The sequence below is a fragment of the Sorex fumeus genome, unplaced genomic scaffold, assembly GCF_029834395.1.
Source record: "Sorex fumeus unplaced genomic scaffold, SorFum_2.1 ptg000003l, whole genome shotgun sequence".
Classification (NCBI taxonomy): Eukaryota; Metazoa; Chordata; class Mammalia; order Eulipotyphla; family Soricidae; genus Sorex; species Sorex fumeus.
Window position 1 is genome coordinate 17,886,530 of NW_026606060.1, and position 17,233 is coordinate 17,903,762.

The 17,233-nt window shown below is 46.7% G+C and overlaps 1 protein-coding gene across 2 annotated transcripts in view; it reads right to left on the bottom strand.

Annotated features, from left to right (window-relative positions):
• Positions 1-1,022: 1,022 nt before the first annotated feature.
• TRABD2A (TraB domain containing 2A) overlaps positions 1,023-17,233 on the bottom strand; it is a 48,241-nt gene continuing 32,030 nt past the window's right edge. The window contains exons 3-7 of one of the 2 annotated variants that reach the window (XM_056117798.1): positions 15,312-15,458; positions 10,778-10,952; positions 6,910-7,000; positions 3,990-4,247; positions 1,023-1,371 (exon numbers count right to left, since the gene is read on the bottom strand). In XM_056117798.1, coding sequence (XP_055973773.1) covers positions 1,191-1,371; positions 3,990-4,247; positions 6,910-7,000; positions 10,778-10,952; positions 15,312-15,458 — 852 coding nt within the window. In that variant the 3' untranslated portion in view covers positions 1,023-1,190. The remainder of the gene's footprint in view (positions 1,372-3,989; positions 4,248-6,909; positions 7,001-10,777; positions 10,953-15,311; positions 15,459-17,233) is intronic. The other variant, XM_056117806.1, reaches the window with a different exon arrangement.

Here is a 17,233-nt window from a genome sequence, read left to right on the forward strand (position 1 = left end):
AGGCAAGACTGCTAGAACGGTGTGAAGATGGGGCAGCTGTGTGTCAGGCCTGCCAACAAGTCTGTGTTTCCTTGGCCAGAACATGAGCCAAGACATGGGAACCACCCAGATAGATGTAGCCCTCCAGACTAGAGTCACACCATCCTCTTCTGGAGAGCTGGGAGAACAAGGTGAACATGGTAACCCTACTCTCAATTTGACCTCCACCTTCCTACCTTCACCTTGATCCCTGTACCTACCAAAGTCAACAGACACAAATTGTAGAGATGCAAAAAAGTTCACGTCTATTAGTTCCTGAAACAATTCTCAGTATTTCATGAAGGAACAGGCAGAAGATGCAGAAGTCAGAGGGTTACCATCAGCCTGTAGTCCTGTTCCCATTTCAGACTCAACTAAGGCAGTTGTGCTCTGAGATTTCCCATAAAGGTTTTATTTGAAAAAGATATAAGCATATAAATAATAAATAACAAGCCAGGCAGGAGAAGAGTTAGAAAAGAGTTAGAAAACCACTAACTGGGGCCGGAGCGATAGTACAGCAGGTAAGGTATTTGCCTTGCAAGCAGCCAACCCAGGTTCAATCCCCAGCATCCCATATGGTCTCTCCAGCACCACCAGGAGTAACTCCTGAGTGCAGAGCCAGGAGTAATCCCTGAGCAGCACTGGGTATCACCCAAAAGAGAAAAAAAAAAAAAACCACTAACCAACAGGTGGGTAAAACATACTAACATGCGCATGATGAAGCTCTGCTCACCTATGTAAAACAAGACCAAGAATGGCCCTGGGCTGACTACCCAGTGTCCAAACCAAAGTAAACAGGGAAAAGGAAAGCAAGAACAAAAGGATTAGGATCCACCATTGCTACAGCTGAGTCTAGTAGGGAAACCCAAAATAAAGTAGGATTCAGAATGTGAGCAATAGTTTATATAATAGATACACACTGTAGAGGAAAATACACAAAGTTTAATTATTTTCATACAACTCATTTACAATTCTTTTCATGCAAGTCATTATGTTATAAAATTGTACATCTCAAGTAATGTAGCAGAACCCAAAGTCATTTCAGAAAAGAGAAGACTCGAAGGTGGCTTTTATTGTTGTCTCTTCTGGTTTGGGCCTATCAGGACCAGACCAGAGTGGCAGAGCGAGAATGATCATTCTTCAAGTCCAGTGGGCTAAGACTCCTCTGATCATTACAAGAGCCGTGTGTCAGTTTGGAAAGTCAGCACCAGAACCCAGAAGCCAGGAGTCCAGAGACACAGGCAGGCACTGCTGGTCACCATCTGACCATGACGAGAATGGCCATGGTACGGGAGCTGCAGCCTGGTGATGTGCCCATCCAAAACAGGTACTGGGAGTTGCGGGACCACAGCGCTAGGAGGCAAAGAAAAAGAGTCTCAGGGCACAGCAATGGCCACCAGCTACTTCAAGGCCCCCAGATGCCTGCAACATTCCTTCATCTCCATTCTCACCAAGAATGGAGCTCAGCATGTTAAGGGCCCCTGGGCCTGAGCCCTCATCATCACAGCAGCAACAAGGCAGGAACTAAGATAAGAACCAGAAGTCACTGTCACGAGCTTGGTTCAGGGATTATTAAAACTAAATGGGAGTGACCCTGCTCAGGGTTGTTAATCATGAGCCTCTGGAAAATCTCAAGCAAGGACCCTCCCCACTGAGCACACACAGAGGAAGAGCCAGACCAAGAGGCGTCCCACCTGGGTCTCTGGTCTTGCCCCTACTCCACAGTTTGGGACTGCTATGAACACTATATAGTAGGTCAAGAACTTGGACTCACTTTTCAGTTCAGCTCAGATATTAAGTGTCCAATCCCATGCATGGTTACTCTGACAGGAAATGGACAGGACTGGGAAAGTCCTGCCAGGGCAAAGTTCAAAGCAGTGAGGCTGCTTGAACAGTAGCCTGTTTGAGCACCCCTACAGGAATGATCACTTGCAGGTTCTGTTCTGTGTCCAGTTCCCATTTGGCTGCCACTTTCTGATCATTTAAAACTACAAAGCAAGGAGAGGAGGAGGGAGCCTAAGGGGAAAGGACACATATGCGCACCATGTGTGAGCTTCCAGATTTGAGGCCCCCAAAGACCACCAGCCTGAGAACCTCAGCACCAGGCCAGAGCACTGAACCATAAGGTCCACAGGTCCCAGCCACATGTTTCTAGGAGTATCCCTGAGCCTCCTGTGCAATGCTACTGCTGACCCAAATTTATTTTATTTATGTATTTATTTATTTTTGCTTTTTGAGTCACACCCGGCAATATTCAGGCGTTACTCCAGGCTCTGCACTCAGGAATTACTCCTGGCGGTGCCTGGGGGACCATATGGGATGCTGGGAATCAAACCCGGGTCGGCTGAGTGCAAGGCAAATGCCCTACCCGCTGTGCTATCGCTCCAGCACCCCCCCCTCCAAATTTATTTTAAACGAAACATAAGTACAAATCAAACAGCAAATGCCTGTTTCAAACCTCTCAGAGGCTTCCCCACTTACATACAAGATTCTCACAGTCATCTCACCCCACCCTTCTGGACCTTCTAGACTCTAACAAAACTTCTTAATCATGGTCCCCTTCACATGAATACTATCTCCACACAATGCATTCACACTGTTCCTTTTACCTGGAACTCCTTTCCCTTGTTCAGGCATTAACACATTCATTTGACATGTGTTAAATGCCTATGCAGGTACTAAGCACCTTATGCTGGTACTAGATCCTCCAATCCAATCCAGTCCAGTCACTGGACTCAGTGGATGCAGACGCCAGAGCTTGATTCATCGGGCTCCACTTTTACAGGCATCTACTCAATACCACCCAGAGATGCCTTCTTCCAAGGAGCCTTTTATGCAACACCCCCCAGGCCCACCCAACCCTTCCTAAGCAATAATCTCCAATATGTCATGTGTACCCTGCTCTTCCTTTGCATGTAGTTAACTCAACTTCAGTGCCAACCCTCCATCCCCCAACTCTGAGTTCCATGAAGGAAGGGATGTCTCACTCCAAAGCCACAGCGCCCAACATAACAGTGGGTGAAATTAAGGATCGCACTGAATTGGACCAATTTCTGTGATGTAGTTCTTCCAGAGGTTGTATGCCCTGCAGACCAGGCTCCCGTTTCCAGCTCTGGTCCACCACCAGGAGTCTAGTCACCAACTTTCTCTAACTATGACTCAGCTAAGCTGCACGAACCCATTTTAGAGAAGAGTGTTTAGTTCTTCAAAGCTGTAAAGGTTCCCCCTGATCTGCAGAGGGGAAAGGACTGAAAAATCAAGCTCTTGACAACCTTCTTCCCAACTACATTTTTTTTCCCGTTTGACCCTTTCTCATTGTCACTGTTGCCAGGACCAGAGGTTCACACTTGGTGGTGGAGTTCCATGCCACTCCCATAGTTCAAATATTGTTCTTGTGGGGGGGGGTGGGGTTCACACACTTCAGATGTGACACTCCACATTCCCATTTTGCATATGGTCCCTGCTGGAGAAGGGGGCACCTGGTTACTGCGATCTCACGTGCTGGCTGCAGTGTTCTGAGAGGAAGTGGGTGACACACTTTGTGTGGTGCTTACACTCAGATGCACTGTGCTGGAATGGCCCAATTTGTTGTACCCAGTCAGCATGTGGGGTGGTGCCACAATGCACTCTCGGCACCATGGAGCCTCACCTAAGACCCTCTTTCTACTTTCACTGACCCTGCCTTTACCTCCCTCCCTTTATTTGCTCTCGAACAAAGATGCTGCCCTTGAAGCAAACTGAGAAAGCATCTCCTCGGGATGCATCCGCGGTGCCCAGGGCAGCGAGGACGGAGTAGGATGCTCCAAGAGGGGCAGCTGGACCTTTGCCCTGTAATCTTTGCCCGTAAGCAGTGGGGCGGGCATCCGTGGTCTGCCCCTACCAGTACTCCCCTGGGCTGGGGAACGCTGGGTGGCAATCGGCCTCAGGTGGGGGTCAACCCAGCCTGGCCTGGCCCAGTCTGCCCACCTCACCTTTCCTCTAGTCGGACCCACAGGTCACTGAACTGCCGTAGGTGCTGTCTTCGTGGGGGCCGCCTCCGCTTCTTCCGGAACTTCCTCTCCATCCCTTCCAACAGGCCCAGGCCGACGTTTCCACTTAGGGGCAAGCGTGGTGGCGTCAGGGAGCGAGCCACAGGTCCAGCTTCCGGTGCCAGCACCTCCAGGGCGGCCTCTTCTGGGTCAAAGACCACAGGAGGAGCAGGCAGCAACGAGGCGCTGCTGCTCTTCTCTCTGGAAACGGGTGGGAGGTCGTCCTTGGAATTGGGGGTATACCACACCACACCACACCATGCACCCCCTAAGGCCCACTCAGCAGTCAGATAATGGGGAAATTCAATGAAGAGAGCAGGGTTCTTTGAGCAACCTCAAGACTTGACCACTTTGTGCCTGTATTTCTCCTGAGCTGCCTAGCCCTGGAGTGGATATCCAACATTTCTTTAAACTGCATATAATCACAGCCCTTCTGTAACAATGGGTCACCAGTCTAGAAAGTCACTAAAGACGATAACACTTAAAAGGGGGGGGGGGGGGAGAACGCTGAACTCGATTAATACATTTGTGGTCACCAGGAAGACATTTCTAGAAGCAAAGTTTTTGAAAATCACATGATCTCAGATCACGCCTTAGCAGTAGGCATGGCCAGGTCTGAAAATTTTAGCTAACTCATCTCAGAGCTTCCAGGCTGGCTTAAATACCATATCACAGGTAAATTATTCATGAAGCCTTGACCCATGATCATTGGGCCATAAGATAGGACCATTTCATTGTGAGCCTGCTTATTTCTGCCTGCAGTTCAGTCCACTAACTCAATGGGATGCTCCAAGAAAGGAACACCCGACCTAGCATGGCCTCTCTCCTGGGCTTGCATGCAGAAGAGGACATAGGAGGAAAGAGCCTTGGATAAGGACAATTGACTTCTCTGGGCCTGTGTTGCATCTGTAAAGTTGATCTCTCTCACCAGGTTCCTGGGAGGTTTAAAACAGCCCATGCTTCAGGCTTTGGCACAGGGCTGAGTGCATAGATAGTACTCACTTTACATGCCTTGCCTTCTCCCATTTCTTCTATCTGGGGAAGAGTGACATTATATGTACCCCAGCAGGGTTGACGGGGACTCTGAAGTAGCCCACTGTGTGGCCAAAGACAGATCTTCACTGGTGTCAGTGGGCAAGCAGAAAAATGACCACTGCCCCCTTCCCAAAATGCTTACATCTTAATCTCCTGAATCTTTGAATATGTTGCTTTGCGTGGTAAAAGGAATTTTGCAGATGTGATTTAGGACATTGAGATGAGGAATAATCCCCAACCCTCTGATTCCAGTCTTATCAGAAGATCCAGTCTTATCCTCTGAATCCTCAAAGCCAGAGAACCTTTGTGAGGTCAGTGAGAGATGCAATGTTGTAGGCTTTGAAGTTTAAAAAAAAAAAAATGAATTTGAAGAGAAATGTGAATAGTCTTTTTAAGTTGGAAAAAGCAAAGAATTAGTGACCTCCTACAAACTCCAGAAGGGGAATGCAGTCCTACCAACATTTTAATTTTAACCTAATTGATCATTTGGACCAAGAAAAAAAAAATTATCCTGGGAAGAGTGGGGGTGCATTAGGAAATGACTGAACCTTTAGCATCAGACTGATAGGACCCCATGTTTTCTTTTTCTCTGCCCTGGGAGGAGTAATTTCACAACGGAGCATTTCCTGAGTACTCCATCCTACAGACAAGGTAGAGTAGTAGTCTTTGCCTAAGTCTAACACCCTTCTCTATGTTCCTGATACTGGCCAAAACTCAGGGGCTGGGTAGGCCATTTAGCAAAGTTCCTGCCCAGACCCCACCCCACCCCCGCCCAGATTCAAGTTTTATATGATCAGAATCATCCATCAAGGATCATCATATGGCCACGGAGGCCAGGGAGAAGGAAACAGTTCTTCCACCGTGACTAGCCTGGCCATCCTCTCCACACCAACTTCTTTATTGTGACCATTTCCCTCACTCAAGGTCCTTAGCATATCTCCCTCTCATTTCCAAAGGAACAAGAGCTCTTTTGGAAACCTAGGTGAGTACCTAGGAGCACTGGAGGCAAATTCTCCACTAAAAGCACTTCAATAAATATCACCCTCAGGAAGCACACATGATTTTCAGCTATCAGGATCTAATGCAAAAGCACACACCAAATGTCATGGCTTCAGCAAAATGGAACGCCCAGGTCAGCACAGTGGAAAAAAACTGTGAAACAAGCACTGAATCTCAAAGACTCTGGCAGAGTGAGGAACAAGAGAAATGAATTAACCCCGGGCAGAGGAAACTATGAACAAAGACAAAGTTTCTAGAAAGTGAAGATGATAGAAGAAAGCAGTTCAGGGAGCTGGACCTCCTGAGTTCTTGGCAGAAAGATGGTGTTTTAGCACAGAAAAGAGAAGTAGAATGAAAACTACTCAAGCGGCATGATGTCATAGACACAAACAGATGCTGATGTACAGGTCCATACATCTGGAAAGTTGATAATGTTAGAAACCAATGTCAAATGTTATTCTGTTTACAAGGGGTGGGAGGGAGGGAGGTTAGACTAACAGAGAAAAAGAGGGGCATTGTCCCTTCCCCCAAGGTAGAGACCCCCTGCTCCCCAACCACTCTGATTTTATGCGATGCCTGATTCCACCATCTGCCCCCGGAAAATGTCCCAAATGCCCAGATAGAAAGGCACTGGACTTTCAGCTTATGCGCCTTCAACTTAAAGCTTTAAGCTGAGCCAGCAGCTGGGTGGCCTTTTAGTGGCCACTAGTCTCAGGTTGAAGGTAAGGGCCAATGCTGGCAGCCTCTAGGGCTGAATCAGGATCCGGCCCACTCTGGGCCCAGGCAGCCCCATGCAGATCCCCCCAGGATAGAAGCACAGGAAGGTTACTTGTTGACGGGTTGTCCGGCAGGGGCGTGTTCTACCTCATAGCCCTCGCGCCGCAGCACATCAAGCACAGTGTTGTTGCCCAGGAAATGACCTGCGGTAAGAAAGGGGATCAGAAAGGTGGCAGCTCTCACGACCAGTGTCACAGATACACCCTGGAGCAAAGCGAAAACCTGCCAACCCTGGCCTTTCTGTCCAGCCCCGTCGGGGCAGGGTGATGGGTAGCTGTGTGTGAGAGATGTGGCTGCCGACTGGTGAGGCGGCAGACTGAGTGGAGCTGCCACACAACCACTGCACACCCAACACCAGTCTTCTGCCTCAGTGCTAACAAACATTCGCTTCGGCCACCTCTGAGTCCCTCCAGCCTACCCTGATTAAAACTGAACAACAAATGAGAAACTATAATGAGCAGTACTGTAAATCACAGTATAATTTATAAAAACTTGTCACTGTCACTGTTCTCCCATTGTTCATCGATTTGCTCGAGCGGGCCCAGTAACCTCTCCAGTGTGAGACTGTGTTTGGCATATCGAATACATCAGGGAGCTTGCCATATACATTTGGCATATTGAATACGGGGAGCTTGCCAGGCTTTGCCGTGCAGCCAAGATACTCTCGGTAGCTTGCCAGGCTCTCCGAGAGGGGCAGAGGAATCAAACTTGGGTCTGCCAGGTCGGCTGTGTGCAAAGCAAACGCCCTACCTGATGTGCTATCACTCCAGATCTTTGGTAATAAATGTTATTAAAAAGAAATTAACATTTAGAAGTCACCATGTCTTGGAAACCCTAACTTCCAAGCCATTTTACTTTCTTTATTCCTTTTTTTAATAAAAAGCAAAGATAAAACAGTGGGTAGGGCATTTGCCATGCACATGGCAGACCCGGGTTCAATTCCCAGTATCCCATATGGTCCCCTGAGCACTACCAGGAGTAATTCCTGAGTGCAGAGCCAGGTGTGACCCAAAAAGCAAAAAAAAATAAAAAATAAAAAAGCAAAGACATATCTACACTCTGTCTTAAAGAAAATATTATAAAGGTTGAGGTAGGTCTTTTCAGTAGGGATTCAGCTACATCTTTCATTGTCAGGGTTTGGCAGTTTGAGAAGTTTTGGGGGGACTGGTGAGTGAGGGAGGTTGGGACCAGAGTGGCGACTGAGGGAGGTTACGGCCAGAGTAATAGTAAAGCGGGTAGGGCATTTGCTTTGCATACGGTCAACCAGGGTTCAATCCCCGGCATACCATATGATCCCCCAAGCACTTCCAGGAGTTAATTCCTGAGTGCAAAGCCAGGAATAACCCTAAGTATTGCCGGGTGTGACCCAGAAAGCAAAATAAATAAAATAAAATAAAAAAATAAAGTAGGAGGATGGGTCGCAACTAGTAGTGCTCAATGGCTACTCCTAGCTTTCTGTTTACTTAAAGCTTCATAAGTGCTGTTCAATGATGCTTTTATCTAATGGTTTTTCTGCCCCTATTAAGATGATTATGTGGTTGTTGCCCCTTATTCCATTAATATGGAACATTAATTTTCAGATGTCAGAGTCTGATTAATGGTCCCCCCAAAATGCATCTGCATCCTAACCCCTGGAACTTTGTGAATGTCATATTGGAGATGGGAAGTGGGGGGGGTGTATTTTGCAGATGTAATTAAGTTGAGAATCAGTATATTTTACTTGATCACCCTGCCATTCTGCATTTACCTGTCAATTTATTTGTTTAAAAAACAAACAAACAATTAAGGAACGTGACCAAGTTTGTGAAACCAGCAGGAAAACTGAAAGCAGTCAGCCTAGAACCAGTCCTTCTGTCCTTAATTCTAGAGGGTACAGAGCTGTGTAAAAATCATTTACAATAAGAAAAGAATTTATCCCTTCCCCCACCCCCCCAAAAAAAGCCCATGAGATGAACCTCACCAATAAATTAATCTGTGAAGAAAATTTATAAATGCGGATTTGGGACTGAAATCTCCAGGCTTTCTCAGAGTCAGGGACAGGCTACCAACCCCCACCTCCCTGTACTTCTGGATGCACTGGCAGCCATGTTCATACCCCAAAGCTGCCTGTTAAAAATTTAACTCCACTTGCCATTTCTTCAAGTTTTTTTGGAATGAGCAATATAAAGTAAATTTGTTATATATCTAAGGGGGTAGTTTGGGACTGGGAGAGAAATTGGGAATATTAGTGGAGGGAAAGTCACACTGGTGGTGTTGGAACACTAAATACTTGAAACAACCACATAATGAACAACTTTGTAAATCATGGTGTTCTTACTAAAAATTATTTTTTTAAAAGTGGGAAAAACACAAACAAAAATGAAAAATCTTTTGAAATGAATTGCCTCAGTCTATCCTCATAGTAATATAACTGATGTACCAGACAGAGAGTTTTGAGAGACCCATAGTCATACAGGAAAGAGCAGACAAACTTTAGGGAAAATTTAAAAAAACAACAACTTAGGGGCTGGAGCAATAGCACAGCGGGTAGGCTGTGCACACGGCCAACCAGGGTTCAATTCCCAGCATCCCATATGGTTCCCTGTGCACCGCCAGGGCTAACTCCTGAGTGCAGAGCCAGGAGTAACCCCTGTGCATCGCCAGGTGTGACCCAAAAAGGAAAAAAAAAAACAACTTAAAGATTCAAGAAAGTAAAGCCAGAGCTGAATTCAGCATGAAGATATCAACTCAAAAAGATACATGTACACCTATGTTCACTGATGTCACCGTCACGGTCACGGTCCTCCCATTGTTCATCAATTTGCTCGAGCGGGCCCAGTAATGTCTCCATCATGAGACTTGTTGTTACTGTGTTTGGCATATCAAATACGTCACGGGTAGCTTGCCAGGTCTGCCGTGCGGGCGAGATACTCTCAGTGCTTAGTATAATTGCCAGGATCTGGAAACGACTCAAATGCCCATTGATAGATAAGGGGATGAAGAAGTTGTAGTCTATATGCACAATGGAATACGGCCAAGCTATAGAAATGATGAACTCTTGCCTTTTACTACAACTAGTATTGAACTAGAAAGGGTCATGCTACAAAAAATAAAGATAAGAGGAGGACAAATATAGAATGATCTTCCTTATATGTGATATATAAAGAAATAAAGCAAGTTACCAAAATAAAAACAAACTCTTGGACTTGACAACAGAACTGAAGTTACCAAGGGGTCAGAAGGGCTGGCAGAAGGGGAGGGAGTGGAAGAAAGAAATAATACTGAACAGCAGTGAAGCGTCTTTGGCAATTTGGTAGTTGTGGAGGTGTATTAATGTTGTACACCAAAAAAAGAAACACTGAAGCCCATTATAATGTGTTACCTCAGTAACAATATTTTTAATATAATATATTGTGTTTGGAAGAGAATGCAATGTCTTCCTAAGTTGGGGATGTATCCTGATCCCCAGGTAGAGTGATAGCTGTGTTGAAATCACAGTCACCAACCCTTCCACCCAAGTAGCAACCATGCTCCAACACCAGTTGGAGCTACTCTGCAACAGAACTAAGTCAAAGAATGGCCACTCAATACCTCTATTGCAAACCACAACACCCAAAAGGAGAGAGAGCACAAAAGGGAATGCCCTGCCTCAGAGGTGGGGTGGGGTGGGGGTGGGGAGATGGGGTGGTGAGAGGGATACTGGGATCATGGGTGGTGGAGAATGGGCACAGGTAGAGGGATGAGTACTCGATCATTATATAACTGAAATGCAAACGCAAAGTCTAAGTCTACAACTGTACCTCATGGTGTTTCACCAATACAAATTTTCTTAAAGAAAAGGTGTCCCTCATCTCACCTCCCACCAGGGGGCCACCCCAGCATTCCCTTCTTGAAAATGGAACTGAGCCCAGTATCTCAGCAGAGGTAACCTTGCGACTCACCAGCTCCAAAGGCAAAAAAGAAGCCTTTGTCAGGAAACTCCTCCAGAAGAGCCTTCACCCGCTTGCCCATCCGCTCATTGCGCTTGTAGATAAGCTCCCGGCGGAAGTAGCTGTCAATTTCCTGAGCTGTGATGCGCTCTTGAGGTGGGAGTGTAGCATTAATAAAATTGGGAACCTACAACAGAATGTAGAAGGGGAAATGAGGAGCAACAGAATTATTCATGAAGTAGCGAAGTGTTATCATCCCATCACCCAACCTAGAGAGGGTCAAGACACTGAAGAAATACGTCAAGTGTGGCAAGTCATTCTTGGGGTCTCCTACCTGGTAGCTTTTCAAACCATATGTCATTCTCTGCAACCTAAATGAATATATATATATATACATATATATACTAAACTACATCCCAAAAAAGTCCTTGACTATTTAAAAAAGTACTCACATTTTTTACACTGTCCCATTTACATGATCCTGTTTGATGTCATGTATTTATAGAGAGACCATATCTTTGCATAACACATTCTTATTTCACTTGCTTGATTCACAGATGATTGCTTAATAAAAAAATTTACAGGACTGGAGAGAAAGCTCAATGGGCTGAAGCACATGCTTTATGCATGCAGGAAGACTGGGTCTGATGCCTGGCACTGCATGATCCCCAGAAGTAGCCAGAAGTGACCCCTCACCCATCCCACACCAAGCACTGAGCCAGTAGCAGCCCCTGAATGAACATCACCAGGGTTGAGGCAAAAACAATCAAACTTTTCCATCATTATTATTAGGATTTTAAGAATTAAGATTCCAAATATGTGGTTTTTCTATGAAATTCAACTGTTTTTGAAATGTCATTTAAATATTTATTATCTCTCCAATTTCCTTTTCACCTCTTGCTTTCTCCAATGTTGTTTGCTCTGATGAAGTTTCCCTGGACTCTGTGACACAATAAGTCAATTTTTGTCATCTGACACTTTAGTGCTCTGCCACCAAGGCCAGAACACTCAGGAGTGGGCTTTGCAGCATAGTCTGTTAGTGAGGCTGTCACACTTCACTCTTTCCCCGCCACTGTGGTAGTGGTTTCCCAACCCTCAGCCCTCTCTCCCTGTCTGCTGGACTCACGCTGCCTCCTCTACCCAGGAACTGAACCCAGTTCACCTTAGTCAAACAGCTGAGGGTCTCTCCCCTACCTGCTTCTCTGACTTCCAGTAGCCTCTCAACCATCTTTGGAGAGTCCTCACCCTTCATAACATAATCGTCAGTTTTTATTTTTCACCCATCCTAAGATGTTAACCCCCAAAGTGAGATTAATGCATTTTCAAATGATTTCGAAAAGATTTACAAAGAAATCTTCCTTTTCCCTTTAACTTTTTTTTTCTTTTATAGTTTTGGCCACACCCAGCAGTATTCAGGGATCACTCCTGATGTTGCTCAGGGGACCATATAATATGCTTCCAGGAATCAAACAGGGTTAAGGGAAAACAACTCTATCTCATCAACTATCTCTCTACCTCCTCTCCTTACCATCTTTCTAAAAACCATGTTATTGATGTAAGATCCTTCTATTTCCCAAAACCTCTTGCCTTCGGTTGAGCACTCCCTTTGGGACTGCCTGCCCACTCAGACAGCCAGGGAGGTGTGGCTGGTTCCCATATGTTGCACCTTCTCAGCTGGGTACATGCAGTCTCTGTCCCTTTTGTTCTCTCTCTACTTTTGAGTGCTGTGGTTTGCAAGAGAGGCACTGAGTGGCAATCATGTTTGGTCTATAGTCTACTTTCAGCATGCTTCTCCCATCCTGGGAGGATCCTCCCAACACCTTTATTTGGTGCTCCCTTCTCTATCTGAGCTCCCTTTTCCCCTAGCGTTGTGGTTGGCCTCTAAGCCATGGAGTAAAATTCCTGGTACTAATCTCGGCCATTCTTGGGTGTTAGTCTCCTATTTTGTTACTTTATGTTTCCCAGACGAATGCAATCTTTCTATGTCTATCCCTTTCTTTTTGAGTCATTTCAAATGCAATCTTTCTATGTCTATCCCTCTCTTTCTGACTCATTTCACTTAGCATGATACTTTCCATGTAGTGCCACTTGTATGTAAATTTCATGACTTCATCCTTTCTGACAGCTTACATAGTATTCCATTGAATCATGGTGTTTTTAATAAAAATAAAATAAAATAAAACGTGGTGAGGTTGAAGGAGCAGTTCAGGGCAGATGTTTGGTATTTCTTTCCTGTGGCTCCTCCTCTCCTGCTCAGTCTTCTGCAGGGGGCGCAGGGTACAGGGGAATGTGCCTGCCACTTGTGGAAGGAGGCATGGCAGGCAGGGCTGAATGGGGCAGAATGACCTGCCACAGAGGCAGGGTGGGATGGGGGGGATGGGGGGTGGGAGGGATACTGAGATCCGTGGTGGTGGAGAATGGGCACTGGTGGAGGGATGGGTATTTGATCATTATATAATTGAAACCCAAGCACAAAAATTTGTAAGTCTGCAACCTCATGATGTCTCACTAATAAAAAAAAAGAAAGAAAGATTGCATTCATCTGGGGAACATAAAGTAATAAAATAGGAGACTAACACCCAAGAATAGCCGATATCAGTACCAGGAGGATTACTCCATGGCTTTGAGGACAGCCGCACACGCTATGGGAAAAGGCAGCTCAGATAGAGAAGGGAGCACCAAATAAAGGGTATTGGGAGGTTCCTCTCAGGATGGGAAATGCGTGATGAGAGTAGACTATAGTCCAAACAAGATTTCCACTCAATGTCTCTTTTGCAAACCACAGCACTCAAAAGGAGAGAGATAACAAAAGAAAATGCCCTGCCACAGAGGTAGGGTGGGATGGGGGGAAAGGGGGTGGGAGGGATACTGGGACTAGTCGTGGTGGAGAATGGGCACTGGTGGAGGGATGGGTATTCGATCATTGTATAACTGAAACCCAAGCACAAAAATTTGTAAGTCTACAACTGTATCCCATGGTGTTTCACTAATAAAAATTTAAGGGAAAAAATAAATAAATTCCCATTTCAAGTGTGAAAAAAACCCCGTGATTTACAAAGTTACTCATTCTAAGGTTTTTTCAGGCATTTAGTATTCCAACAGTGTTCCAACCAGTGTGACCTTCCCTCCACCAAAGTTCCCATGATCCCTCCCAACCCCAATCCGCCCTCTTAGGCACAGAACAAATTAACTTTACATTACTTGTCCCAACAAAACTTTAAGAAATGGCAAACAGAATGATCAGAAAATAAATCACTAAGAACCAATTTGTGATTATTGTATGATTTCAATATAGTAATTATTGTATAATATCAACTCTCTTCCTCCTTCAATGATTCACTTGCTTTCCTTCTCCTCCGGCTTGCTTTGCCTTGGTTTTACTTCCACCCCCTCTAGACTCTGGGAAGCTCATTGTATTTTTTGTTTTTCTGTTTGTTTGGGGGCCACACCCAGCAATGCTCCTGACTCTGCTCTCAGGGATCACTCCTGGCGGGCTTAGGGAAACCATATGGGATCCCTGGGACCAACCCGGGTTGGCCACATGCAGGGCAAGCACCTTACCTGCTTTACTATCTCATCATATTTTCAGTGTTTGGAGGGTAATGTTGGCTGACCAACCCGGGTTGGCCACATGCAGGGCAAGCACCTTACCTGCTTTACTATCTCATCATATTTTCAGTGTTTGGAGGGTAATGTTGGCTGAGCCTCAAGTGCTCTTCTCCTGCTGTCTCTCTCCTGTTTCAGCCTCTTGGGCTCACATTTCTTACAAGGTCACACACCTGACAGGCCTGCACCAGCTCACTCGCACCCTCTGCTCCCTGCTCTCTTCCCCAGCATCCTCCTGCAGAAGGCACCCATACTAGTGGGCAGAAACCTCGCCCTCCCTCCAGCAGAAGCATCTCTGGAACTTGCCACTTCCACGTGACATTCACGACATTCACAGAGGGAGAGCAGCAGGCCATGGTTAGTCCCTGGGAAGCAGTTGATGAAGCGAACCAAACCGCCAACTCACCTCTCCTAAAGGGAAGCCTCAACCTCTGAGCCTTGACAGCTACTTCCCTCCCCTGGAGGATCTCAGGGAGGACTGACCTGGATGGACACTCATGCCAGCTTGGCTTACCTTCCCCTTCAGCATTACAGGACAGAACTGCGGGTGGCCTGCCCAGCGGTTTCTGTGGCTCCCCCACATACTCCTGGTTGCATTGTGCTCACTTGTTCCAAGAAACCACAGAAACACAAAATTTTGGTCCAGCGTGTCTCCAGAGTGTGACTCTGAGTCAAGCACAAGCTTTCATACCCAGCTCCCTTCCTGACATGCGGCTGCCTGCTGAGTGCCCAGCAGCTTCATCCTTTGCCCATGAAGGGGGTTAGCTCTCATCGATGCCCCTCTCTGCATCAGGTCTCCTAAAGGACGCCTTTGGTCGCGGCAGCATCTCTTACCTCCCCCAACGCGGACCTCTCACTCTGAGAGCCCACAGGAGGCCAAGCCTCTATCCCTGCCCTGACACCGCGCCATGCTGGGAAGAGCAATGGCCAGGGCACTCACCTGGGTGCTGTCGTGGCTGAAGATGACGGAGCTGAGGTTCCCGCAGTTGTAGTGTTTGATGAGGTCCTCCGTGCTGTAGTGGACCTGAAGGCTGCCGGCCCGGAGGCTCTCCTGCTGCAAGAGGGTTTGGTTCAAAGCAAAGATAACCTGAAAGAAGGGGGAGAAGAGCCGGGTGCCTCTGACACCCACTGCCACAGCAGTCACCAACTGCCTTGATTTCTTTTGTGCATACTGGGCAATCGCCTTCCCATTTATTCCATAAGGACATGAGCAGCCCTGTAAAAAGCTTGGGGTGGTGTTCAAAGACAAGGATGTCCGAACCAGCCTCCAGGGGGGCCAGAGTTAGCACAAGCAGGAAAGGTGCCTGCTAGGCATGCGGCTGGTCTGGGTTCCATTCCTCGCTCCGCCAAGAGGGATCCTTGAGCACAGAGCCAGGAGGAAGCCTTGGACATTTCTGGGTGTGCCCCCCATCCCCTTAAACATGAACAAACACCAAATCTGCCTCTATCCAATCATCTGGTTATCAAGATAGTCACCAACAACCCAGAAACAACCCACCAACAACAACAGAGTGAACAGTTGAGACTATTCAAGGCTGGCCAGGAGAAGCTGAAGAGGGCGGGGGCCCTGTCTGCAGGGTGGGCGGGGGCTGGGGACATGCGCGCACACAAACACACACACACACACAAACATAAACACACACAAACACACATGCACACAAACACACACACACACACTGCAGGACTTCATGTATCTTTCAAGGAGCCCAGGCCTTGATCTCACAGATTCTTTTCTTGAGCTCTCCAGGTCTGACTGACACAAATACCTGCTGATGAGAAGTGTGGGCAGCTCGAGAGCCCTCAGGACATGCTAACAGGCCCCCGAACAACAGCTTCCACTGATCAGCAAGTGTTGCTCTGAAGGTATGCTTGGAATTGAGGACACTGAGTTCCTACGGAACACTGGTGAGTGATCCCTGAGCACAGAGCCAGGAGTAAGCTTTGAGCACAACCAGGTGTGGCCCAAACCTGCATCCCTCCAAAACTAAGAATAATAATAATAAACCTTTCCCTGAACAAATTCTGAAGCTATGATATTACAATATAAGGTAAAACAAGCAGAGAATAAAAAGCCAATCTTGAACAAACAGGGATCTCTTCCATTGTTTATTAAATAGATGCCATCTGCTATCTGCTTACCCACAAGACAACATCAGTGATGGCAGTGAATCACAGAAAAAGGAAAAGGGAAATTTCTGACAGCACAAAGATTTCTTACAGCCTTTCCAATGAGAAAGGAGATTGAGCCACTTGGAGATATCTCATAGATGCCTCCTCTACTCCCATGACTCTGGATTCAGAATGACTGTGGCTTAACCAGAGAAATCCAGGCAAACCATCCTCCCCGGAATCAGGTTCATTTAGCCAACACCTCCTCAATCAACTGCCTCTTCCAGACACCCGGATGACCTGGCTTTCCTAGACGCCTCCTAAACCAGTGTTAATTCATCGCCACTTCTCTGCAGACATGAATCTCAGCATGCTCTCCCCGCTGCTTGCTTACTTTCTCCTGGCTTAGGTAGGTAAGTATGTCGGACTGGACAGCCGGGGCTGCTCCATGTGTTCCAAAGGCTGCACACAAACCCGACTGAAGATGAGCCTGTGCGCCAACCCTGCAATGTCCATCCTTAACCACAGATATGGAGGTGAATCCCCCCCCTACATTCACCCGCTGCTGAAATCCTGAAGACTCAGGCAAGGCTGGTAACCACTGATTTATCTTAAATCAGAATGAGAGCTTCAAGAACCTGAAGAGGGGTTAGAGAGATAGGATCGTTGGTAAGGCATTTGCCTTGCACGTAGCTGACCCCAGTTCGATTCCCAGCATCCCATATGGTTCCTTGGTAGTTTTTGGGTGCAGAG